Genomic DNA, 11,870 nt, shown 5'->3' on the forward strand with positions numbered 1-11,870 from the left:
GGGTGGCTCAGTGGGTTAAAGCCTCTGCCTTCAGCTCAGGTCAGGATCTCAGGGTCCTGGGATCGAGCCCCACTTCGGGCTCTCTGCTCTGCGGGGAGCCTGCTTCCTCCTCTCTCTCTCTCTGCTTGCCTCTCTGCCTACTTGTGATTTCTCTCTCTCCGTCAAATAAATCTTAAAAAAAAAAAGTAATGGCTAGAAGATAGGTCATCCCTCTTAAAGCTGTGGGAATATACAAAGAGGTAAAATAGATTGACCTTTCCTTATCAACATTATTGTTCGGTTGAGGAAACAAGACACTCAACCATGCAACCTCGGAAACATTGCAAGTACTGTCAGGAAGCGACACGTGACACTTGCTCAGTGGGTGGGCCTGCTGAGTCATTTTGCTGAGCTAGAGTGCCCATGGAAGAAATGGAACTTGAACTTGGCCTTGAGAGGTATGGAATAGCAGGAAGAATGTGGAGTTGCAAGGGAAGTGTGAGGCTTCACTTGCTAACAGTGTGACCTGGACCAAAGTTCTTTCCTTCATGGTTCTTATCCGGAAAATTAATGATGTGGATTAGACTTCTTACCAGAAGTACCCTACCCCTAGGAGGTATTTTGCAAATTGTGAGGTCAGTTTGGGTTGTGAAAATAATTAGGAGGTGGCTCTTCGGTAGGAGCCAGGAATGGCAGGTGTTCTGCACACTATGAAGAATTGTCTTGTAGGGCACCTGCGTGGCTCAGGGGGTTAAGCCTCTGCCTTCGGCTCAGGTCGTGATCTCAGGGTCCTGGGATCGAGCCCTGCGTCAGGCTTTCTGCTCAGCGGGGAGCCTGCTTGCCCCTCTCTCTCTGCCTGCCTCTCTGCCTACTTGTGATCTCTCTCTCTCTCAAATAAATAAAAAAATAAAATCTTAAAAAAAATTGTCTTGTATCTTGCCCGAGCTTTAGAAGACTTCTAGACATTCATGTATGTGAGAACTCTGTTTATAATTATCTGAGCCTAGAACATAACCCCATTTTACATCTCAAGTTGAATTTTTTTTTTCATGGCTTCATTTTTAAGTAAAACTTCCCCCAAAATAGAGGAAATATTAAGCTTTTTTTTTTTTCCCCCAGAACTTTACTATGCATTATTAGCATGGGGATAGCAACTGCATTCATGGTGCTTGAGTCATTGATACCACATCCCAGGGTCATTCTACTTTAGCAGGCTATCCCATTCATGGTGACCCTGCACTGAGCTGCTAGCCTCTGACACCTTCACATTTTCTAACATAGTTATGTATGAGCATTTATAGATGAGAATACATATTGTTGCATTATAAATGCCTTTCGTTTCTGCTTTGCAAGACAGTTATGTCATAATATGTGCTTTTGAAAGTACGGTTTACATCTTTATTATCACTGATTCTGATGAATTTCTTTTCAGGATAGCAAGAAAGAACAATAAATACATATAGTTAAAAAAAAACAGGTAGACTGAAGAAGGACTGTATTGGATAACCTCTCAGTGCCTTTGCAGTTCAAATTTTCGGTGGATGTAGGGAAGGGGTTGGGTTTGGAGAGGAAGCAGAGAGCATTCCAGGATGGGAATGACATGAGGGATGTGGCCCGGTAGAGCAGGGGTTGAAGGATCCCCAGACAAGCCAGGAGAAGGAAGAAACTTCCTTAGAGCCTGGTCCTGTAGTGTTCCCTGGAAGCCACTCCTTTCATTCCTCCCGCCCTCACTGTAATTGAAGACTCCTGGGAGAACTGACCAGGGCCAGAATGGCCGGAAATTGCCTTGTGGCCAGTGGGGCTTCTCTAGTTACTTCCCTCTGTGACCAAGGGACGTGATGGCTTCCTGTCTGTTAGCTGGGTGTCTTTGCCTCCTTGTTCTGCCAAGTTCCCAAGAAACCTTAGCTTCTGTTCCTTCCATTTTTGCCCAGCTACTTTGCATGGGATTTTATCCCCTGTCTTATCCAGCTCTCTTGCTCCATACGAGTGATCTGGAAATGTTGGGTTCGTGACCGACACATTTTGTAGGACACCCAAAACGCATTGTTTGGAAGTAAGCCAGAGATACAAACGGATATCCAAACAACTCTGGCCATGCCTGTTGTGTCCTCTCCCTTGAAGGGGGATAACTTGTATCATTCAGTAACATAATTGTTTTTCTCATTACTAATTATATATGCTCGCTGAAGAAAATACAGAAATATGTGTAGAAGTAACTGCAGATTATCTGTTACCCCCAAGAAATATAGTACTTGGCAGGAGACAAGGGTGACAGCATGAGTGAAGGTTGAATTTGGTGCTGGCCTGTTGCCAACCCCCCCCCACCACCACTTCTTCCTCCCACAGCACCTCTTGATCTCACCCTTATGGAATTTGCCTGTCCTGTATACCATAAAATGGAAGGCAAACTGGAAAGTGTACAGTAACACCATGTCAAAGGCATATAAGCGATAAAATATCTCATATCAAGAAGGTGTTTGAAATCTAAAACAGCAATACTGTGTCAGAGCTCTGCTACCACTATGTTGTGGTGATAAAGTGTTGTGGGAATGTCTAAAGAGATAAGAGACCATCTGAGAAATTCACAGTGCTCCCTGGAAATTAGGAAAAGACTCACAGTACAAAGAGGCAAGAATGTTTAAGTACAACGCAGGGCTCATAAATATGCCTTTCTCTTTTGAGGGAAAAAAAAAAAGAACACTCAACATTAAACAAAAAATTGGGTGATACTAAATCCATCCCAGAGATCAAGTTCTTGTTATAGATAATAGTTGGAATTTATGTTTTGCTTCTCCTCCCCTCCAGGTAGATAGGGTAGATAGGGTCAGAATGGAGAGTCCTTATTTTTGAGCCCTTGCTTTGAGACTCTGGGAGACAGAGAACTTAGAAAACTCTAAGGTATAAGTGTTAAGGTCAAGGCTTTAGAGTTAGTTAGACCGGGGTTCAAATCCCAGCTCCACTCAGACGGTCATCAAAACACTCTTTGTGCCATCTGCTCTCTTCGACATTGGGAATATAACATTGACAATTTAGATAAGGCCTCTACTTACATGGAGCTTACATTCTAGTGGGGGGGAAGAATGTTTAATGTTGAAAGGAGAACACAGTGATATGATGGGAAGGAACTGGGGACTGCCTTAGGTTGAGTAGTCAGGAAAGGTCTCTCTGAGACTAGACAATTGAACTATGACCTGGATGATTAAAAAGAGGCCAGCAATAAAACAAAACAAAACAAAACAAAAACTTCTAGGGGAAGAACATTCCAGGCAGAAGTAGCAGCAAGGGCAAAGGCCCTGAAGCAGGAACAAGCTTAAGTTTTTATACAGAGAAATACCAGTGTGATTGAAGCAGAGCGAGCCAGGGAGAGGGGGAAGAGATGAGGTTAGAGAGGTCAATACAGGTCAGGTCACACAGGGGCTTTGTAAAAATTCAGCTAGTACTCATCTTCATCATCATCAAGCAGATAAGAAAAAAAGGAAGTTGACCAATTGAGGGTATATTGTTCAATACCAACTGAAACATTTGAATCTGACTAACTGGGGCACAGGGATGTTACTGTAAAGTTTGAATGATATGTTGAAAGTGAGCCTGAGGAAAATAATTCTGAGAACAGGGTACAAGGTGGCCATTTTCGTCTATCATCACGTTCTAACACTTGAATTTCTCTCAAGTTCTCTACAGTTACTGCCTTCTCCCTGAACACCAAATACACAAGTTCAGTGTGACTCACGACACCATCAATTGAGGTGATTAAGCCGCTCTGAACATATTTGTTCGGAGGAGTGTGGCTAAGGGTCAGGTTCCCTGGGGCTACATTGTTTCTTGGTGCGCCTGGCTTACTAATTTTTTTTTCCTCTCTCTCTTTTTTTAAATAGGGAGAGAAGAAGTCCTATGGAAAGCCATGTGGGGGCCAAGACTGCGGCGGTGGCTGTATATGCTTTCCTGAGAAAGGATCCAGAGTAAGTGGCTTCTTCCATTGCTGAAAGACACACAGTCAAGGGAGTTTTGATCTGATGTGTGTGTGCGTGTGCGTGTGTGCTTTCTTTAGACTTAAACTGCTTAGAATCCACTCTTGTGACTTCATGGAATAAGCCAAGTGGTGAGGACCAGCTGGAAGGATCTTTGCTAACCAGATGAGAGGCAGAACTAAATTGGTCAAGGTCTCTGCGAGATCAGAAAGAGGTTTCCTTTGTTGACTTAATGCCAACCTTCCCTCAAGGTTTCATCTGGAGTACTTCCAAAAGCCAATTAGGTTGTGAAGAACCAGATTATGTTTGTAGATAGACATGCATTTTCATAGCTCCTCTTTAGCCACTCAGTTCTTCCCTCTGGGTAACAAGTGGTCCAGTTGTTATCTACTGGGATGGGACTGGTCAGAAGTCAGGAGTTTCCTTGGGATGCCTGGGTGGCTCAGTCTGTTAAGCATCTCCCTTCGGCTCAGGTATGACCTCAGGGTCCTGGGACCGAGTCCTATGTTGGGCTCCTTGCTCAGCAAGGGGCTCGCTTCTCCCTCTGCCTGCCATTCCCTGCTTATGCTTTCTCTCTCTCTCTATCTCTCTCTCTGACAAATAAACAAATGAAAGCCTTGGGGCACCTGAGTGCCTCAGTTCGTTGAGCATCTGCCTTCAGCTTGGGTCCTGGGATTGGGCCCCCTATCGGGCTCCCTGCTCCACAGGAGGCCTGCATCTCCCTCTCCCACTCTCCCGCTTGTGTTCCCTCTCTCGCTGTATCTTTCTCTGTCAAGTAAATAAATAAAATTTTTCAAATTAAAAAATAAATAAATAAATGAAAGTTTTGGAAAAAGAGTTTCCAGGGTAGCCTTAAAGTCCAGAAATTCGGGTGACTGCCCATAAAGAATGATTTATAGATCTTATGTTAAAATATAGGATTTGTTTAAAAACATTATGGGAAATAACTCTGTGTTTTGGTCCTTATTGGTAAATCACAGTGAGCACCATGTGTTAACAGAGCGTTTCCATTAGCCCTTGTATATGCATATGGGAAGGGTTGCCCAGCTGATTTGTACCCCTGACTCTCACAAAATAAACTGACATCTTTAGTGTAACTCAGGGGAAAAAAAGGTATTCAAGGGGGTTCATTTTTACAAAATGAAATATAATCTATGTCCCTGGGATTTATGGCCACCCCGTGAATTCAGATCTTCTGACTTGCAGCTTTGTGTCTGTACTCTGATCACATTCAAACAAGCCTAAGAGCTTAGACTGTCAAAGGGAGGGAGCGTAATTGGTCAACCAGACCCTCAAAAACATGGCCAAACAGGGAACAGAGTGGCCACTCCACCTTCTCTTTCATTATCTTCCATTTAGAGTAAAGTGAAATATCAAACTACACCAGAATTTGAAGGAAGAGAAAAAGCCATCTCCTCATCAAAAGTGACCAGACCCATTATACATTAAAGGAGTAGACTTAGAGAATCATAAAATATCAGAAAGAGACATATCTTAGGGAGCTTCTCATCTTAACCACTGATTGTACAGAGAAAGCAGACTCTGAGAAGGAAAATAACTTCCCAGGGTCACATAGCAAATTGATGACAGATTCAGACTATTACCTGGGTCCTTTGATTTCTTGCCTATTTACTTTTACCCACTGTTGCCTCCCAGAGAAGTCATGTTCACTGTAGCCACCGAGGCACATGCCTCTGCCTCTAATCTTTAACCAGGAAACACTTTAGAAAAAAAGATGCTTCTATAACAAATATATGAATACATTCTTAAACAACATGTAAACGATAGAGGTTAAGAAGTCTCCTTTGAGATTCCAGACCCCCTGTTGTCTTTCTGGTCTTTTCTTGTATATTATCAGAGACCTGTAGAAATATGAATAAAAAGTGACATTTTCTGTTTTTTTTCCCCAAAATACAATCATATATTGTGTCTTGTTCTGTTTTTTTTTAAGCCATTTAATATGTCCTTAAGAGCTTTTTCTCTCCCCCATAGTTTAATCCGTCCATTCGTTCCTCTTTTGATGAACATCTTAGGTTGTTTCCAAACGTTTGCTGTTTTAAAAAGTGGCAGTGCCCCAGTGGAAATCCTTAAACAGACCTTCTTGTGCATATAGGATCAGAATTTCCAGATACAAGGTAATAAAGATTTTTAATTCTCAAAGCTAGTGCTCAATTACCCCAAAATACTCCGATTTACACTCCCATCAGCATTGTACAGGAGTGCCCACGTGTCTACACCCTTGCCAACATTTAATACTTTTGCTAATTTGGGTGGAAATCTTCCCAATTGCCAGACTACAAGTGTCTTTTCCCATATTCATGGAGCATCTGTATTTTTTCTGTGAATTTTCTGGACATGTCCTCTGTCCACTTTCATAATGAGTGATTCTGACCAACTTATCTTTCCTCTACAAAGGTACCATAAATAAAAATGGCCCAGGTGGAAACGTGTGAGATTTGCAGTTTGATGCAGAAAAGCATTTCCTGGCAGATTGTAGGTGATAGGAGGCATCGGTCAGACCCTGCCACCCAGGAACTCAAAAGTAGATCCAGGCTGCTGGTTGGGGGTTCAGAGGCTTTAAAAGTAGGAAATTTATTTATACATCTGAACAGACCTTAGTCCCACACCAGACAAACATGCTGAAGGTAACCACACTGTTTGACCTCTGGCTGAGATTTTGATCTTTAAAGATAGAAGCCAGTGGATTTCCTAAGTAAGGAGCTCTCATTTGGTTTCCAAACATATGGAGCCCTAGCCTGTCTTCTTTGTTGAAAACATGGGTGGTTGAAGGGCTGTGGAACTGAGAAAAAGAGAGTATCACCGCACTGATTGTTTTTTTCTCAATATTTAAAAGGTTCCGAGCCTGCACAGTTAAACACAGTCCTGGAGCTTATTTGTGAAGTCTGTGGTTGCTGGGAACATTTGTCCAGGTTACTGATCCAGACCAAGCTGTGATTCACAAGTCAAGACCGGGGATGTCCTATTTCCCATATAGATCAGGGGGCCAGCGCATGTGGGGCAGACCTTATGAATGCAGATGCTGGGTGCCGCCTGGGCCACCAAGTCCCTTTGAGTCACTCTCCCTACCCTCCTGAGTTCCCAGGGCCAAGCAGGATTGTTTAAACTGACTCCAGCTCTGTTGACCCTGCAGGGCAGCCCCTCAGTATCCCTTTTGTGCAGATGTCAGAAAGATTTGAGACTGTTTTCCTTAGCTGAGCAGCGGGCCCCATTTGGATTTCAAGCTGTTCCCTTCGAGCTCTGTGAGCTGGGAGAGGAATGGAACGTCGGGTCACCCCTGAGATATGCCGCAGCCATTGGCGGGGCTGCCTCCTGCCTCGGGAAAACATCCAGTACATAGTTTGCTGGGCAGTGTGTACTTTTCCTTTGCCAAAGTCCTCTTGAACTGACTAGGACATTTACAAAACACCTAATACTCCTGCACAATGGCAATCCAACCCTTTTCTGGTTTAAGCACTCTCGAACTGCTTTCTTGACAGTTTGCCCTGCCTGGTAAAAAGCCTTTGCCTGGCATTGGTGCACTGCTTTGGTACTTTACAAAGCACCTTCTCCCAGGGTCCATATTATCTGTATGCCACAAGGAAGTGTCTTGGCCAAGCTCACTAGCCTGTCCATAGGGAAACTTGCTTAGCCTTCTTTAAGCAAATGTCAACTTTAAAAGAAAACATACCTGCTAATGTTAAAGAAAGGGTTTCTTTTTTTCCCTTGGACATTGAAATTTGGACTTATGATTTGACTTTCAGTTTTCTTTCAGGGCGGGGGGAGATCTTTTATTACCTGGGAAAACCATTCTTGGAGTTGTTTTTTTTTTTTTCCCTGTATTTAGATGGGGGAGTGGTAGCATTAGATCAAACAAAATATATCCACCTTTTCCCATCTTTCCCTACTGAATTTGCAGGTTTCTCTGCATTGTACTGCATTGGTGTGTGCTTGAGCTGGGAGCTGGTGGGACTGTGTGTTTTATTCCAAGCCTGCTGTATTCCTTAATATGATTTCAGACTTTTCCCGCATTTTCGAGGTGTTTTGGCTGGCGTTTATATATAGCACGGTGAGCTCCTAATTATGCCTGCCACCTAAAGGATTATCACAGGTAATCCCAAACTATAGGGAATACTGGGATTCCCCTCCTCCCCCGTCAAGGCTGTTTGTCCCTGTTTTACCTCTGTGTCCTAGCTGGAGAGTTTCATGTGAAACACCCCAGGTTTTTTATCTCCTCATCTGCTGCCTGCTTCCTGCTGCTTCTCTGTCAAAAACTGTGTGTTTCCCATGAATTCCAGGCCCAGATGCATTGACCACTACTTTTGTTTTTGGGTTTGATTTCCTTTGGTTTGGCTTTGTTTGACTCTCCTCCTGCAAACAGCTGGCGTTCCCTGTGTCAGAAGACTGGTGCCATAGCTACCCAGAGGCCTTTCCACTGGCTCCTGATCTGGGCCATTTTGGTGGACATCTTTCCCTTTTTCCCTGTGCACCCACCCAACCCCACAACCTTACCCTGACTGACTGCTACCATGCACACCCCAATGTCCTAATCCTCTGCCAAAGCTTATGTTGCACATGAACTCCTTGGGTGGCCGGGCCTTGCTCCAGTTGCCTGTGTATGGGCAAGCCTCTTGCCTTCATTGCCCAACCACCCGTCGGCCCTCTGCAGGCTAGCCTTGCAAGCACCAGTCCCCAGTAACCTGCTTGTTGCCAGATCCAATGGACATGTTTCATTCTTTATCTTCCATTGCCTCTCTGCTGCACGAGACACTTCCTTCCTTCCTGAAATGCTCTGTTCCCTTGGATTTCATGAAGTTCTCTCCTTGTGTTTCTCCTACTATGATTAGGACTCCCCAGGGTTTTGTCCTCATCCTGCTTCTCTGCTACATCTCCTCTTCCTAGGAGAGGGTGGTTTCATAGATGCCAGCAATTTCTGCTGCCACCGATTCGATGATAAATATTAAATCTCTATCTTTAGCTCAGACCTTTTTCCTTAGCTTCAGGTCAGCTTATTCAACTTCTTTATTATTATTATTATTTAAAAAGATTGTATTTATTTATTTGGCAGGGAGAAAGAGAGAGAGAAAGAATAAGCGGGCAGATGGAGAAGGAGAAGCAGACCCCCCTGATGAGCAGGGAGCCCGATGCAGGGCTTAATCCCAGGACCCTGAGATCATGACCTGAGCTGAAGGCAGATATTTAACCAACTGAGACACCCAGGCACCCCTGGCATGGTCAATTTCTTATTGACCATCTCTGCTTGGATTTTACTGGCACCACAACCATGTCTCATACAGAATTCCACTATCACCTCCCACCAGACGTGTCCCTTCCTAAGTCTTAGCCATCTCCTCTATCTCAGCAAATGCCACTACTTTATTGCTCAAGACAGAAAACTTTATCCACCATCACCTCCAGGTCATCATCACATCCTGTCCGTTTATCTTCTGAAACAAAGCCCAAATCCATCCACTTTTATCCATACCTATTTGTCCAATGCAGGGCCATATAATGTCTTCCCTGAATTACCCTCTGAGCCCCCAGACTGGTCCTCCAATTGCTAGTCTCAGTCTTTCCCAGCCATGTGCCATTCTGCTGTCATAATCTTTCCAGAATATAAATATGATCCTAAAACTCTTGCTCAAAATCCTTCAGTGGCTCCCGGTAGATCTCACAATAAAATCTTAGCTCCAGTAGCCTTAGGAAGTCCTCTGTGGCCTAGGGCTTGACTGCCTCTCCCACAATAGCTCTCACCACCAGGAGCCTCCTCCTACAGAAAACCAAACCAAACCAGACGCCTGAACTGAACTCCTTACAGTTCACAGAACCTGCTGTTATTTAATAGGATTCCAGGTTTTATACCTGCTGCTCCATCTCCATGTACTCTCCTTCCACTGGCTCTACCCTGTCTCTGCTGGCTTGCTTCTGTTTACCCATCCTTTAAAACCGAACACAGGTTTCACCTCCTTGTGGAGCTTTCTGTGATCTGCAAGGCTGAGCTTATCTCCTTGCTATTCCTCTTGTGCTGAATCATAGCAAGCTACCGACTTGTCCACTCTCCACTAGCTTAGGAACTCCTAAAGGGCAGAGGCTGGGTCTTTTTAGATTCTGTGGGGGCAGTAGGCACTACCAACTGTTTTGTAAAGGACTGACCAACTGACCAACCAATTGGGATGGGTAGGGGTCCAGCCCTACTCTCCACACCCTGGATTAGATGAGAGTCCACTGTCTTGGAGGGACTCTCTTCTGCTAAAAGGCAAGGGCCGGGGCAGTCATTTCCATATTGTTTCTAGTTACTATTAGCTATAAGCAACACCCCTCTACTTCCCCACACTCTGGTTCCTATAGCGATGAGTTCTTCCTCGAAGATGAGGCTGTTCTTGAAAAATTGTGAGTCAAAGGTAATCACAGGCTTTCTTTTTGACAGTGATTGCACTCTCCTCCCCACCAGGCCTCTTAGCTTTTTGCAAAGTTAATGGTCTTGAGTTTCCCTTGTTCCTCTCCCCTCGTGGGAGGAAAGGAACAGCCTTTGAGCAGGGAAGTAGCCATCAGGTGATCCTAAGGGAGGGAGGTTGAAAAAAAAAAAGGAAAAAATTAAAATTCTCTGTGGAATTCAGTATACTATGATTATTTAAGTGCAGGATAATTGATGATAAGGTTAAAATTTAGTGTCTCTGCACCAAATCAAGGTGCAGTCATAGCCCAGTAGATGTTTGTGGTGATCTTAATCCATTCTTTGATCGTTTGGGGGCAGTGTGGGATTTATCCACATTAATGAGGGAGGCTTCTGTTAGGAGCCAAGAAGCCAGAGGAGGAGATAATACGCAGCAGTGACATCAAGAGTTCCACTTTAGATATCCAGAGACCCAGGCAGCAGGCCAGAGTTTTGCTGACTGGATGACTTTGGGCTGATGCTTTCCCCTCTCAGGGTAAAATGAGGTAAAATGAGGGTTTTGTGCTGGGTAATCTCAAATGGCCCACCAGCTCTGATCAACTAAGACACTGTTACCACACTGCACCTTGACAGTCCCCTGCTGCCAGAGTGTCTTATGCTTTCTAGTGTTGCAGGGAGATATGGAAGGCAATGGCTGATGGTGTCTGACCCTTTGGAGTTGTGTCTGGGCAGTTGCCCAGATGTAAATCAATTGCTGTGGCCTTTTACTCCCGATGCTGGGAGCTTCTCACAGCTGAGGCTGCCCTGCCTAGGAGTTCTTTCTTCCCGTAGTTCCCGTAGTTCCAGCTTCACAGACCCACTCTTTAGGCTAAGCATTGTTTGAGCCTCGCACTGCTTGAATACATTACATCCACCATTCCGATGAAAGGAAACAGTTCCCCCCTACTTCCGTGGGGAAGTGTTCTGTGTGCAGATCTCTAGAGACCTCTTGGTTTTCCTGGGATTGGCTCGCTGACCCATACGTCAGAGACATTGGCTGTCAAGACATGGGTGAGCGTCCCGCATGCCAGTATGTGACATACTGTCTTCTCATAGAGTCTGCGATCATCTTCCCTTGCCATCTGGTTACCCCTTTCCTAACTTCCTCCTTTGGCCATCCATTCTTCCCTGCCTCTTGCTCTGGCATTTCCAGCTCTCCATCCCTCCTTCCCACTGTCCCACCATGGCATCCTCACCCACTTCTTCCCCTCTGCTTTCAAGTTGCCTGGGATCACTTCCTGTGTCACTAGTCCATTTTTGGTCATCTATCAACAGGCATGTTGTCATGCAGGATATTAAAACTTAGGATTTGTTTAAAAGCATTATGGGATAGCATGCCTGGGTGGCTCAGTTGGTGAAGTGTCTGCCTTCAGCTCAGGTCATGATTCCAGAGTCCTGGGATTGAGTTCCACATTGGGCTCCCTGCTCAGTGAGAAATCTGCTTCTCTGCCCTTCCCCTGGCTTGTTCTCTCTCTCTCTCTCTCTCTCTCTCT

The 11,870-nt window shown here is 44.7% G+C and overlaps 1 protein-coding gene across 1 annotated transcript in view; it reads left to right on the top strand.

The window, feature by feature from the left end:
• COL4A6 (collagen type IV alpha 6 chain) overlaps positions 1–11,870 on the top strand; it is a 266,092-nt gene that overhangs the window by 118,514 nt on the left and 135,708 nt on the right. The window contains exon 3 of the mRNA XM_059385604.1: positions 3,855–3,938. Coding sequence (XP_059241587.1) covers positions 3,855–3,938 — 84 coding nt within the window. The remainder of the gene's footprint in view (positions 1–3,854; positions 3,939–11,870) is intronic.

This window comes from Mustela nigripes, chromosome X (genome assembly GCF_022355385.1).
Source record: "Mustela nigripes isolate SB6536 chromosome X, MUSNIG.SB6536, whole genome shotgun sequence".
Taxonomy (NCBI): domain Eukaryota; kingdom Metazoa; phylum Chordata; class Mammalia; order Carnivora; family Mustelidae; genus Mustela; species Mustela nigripes.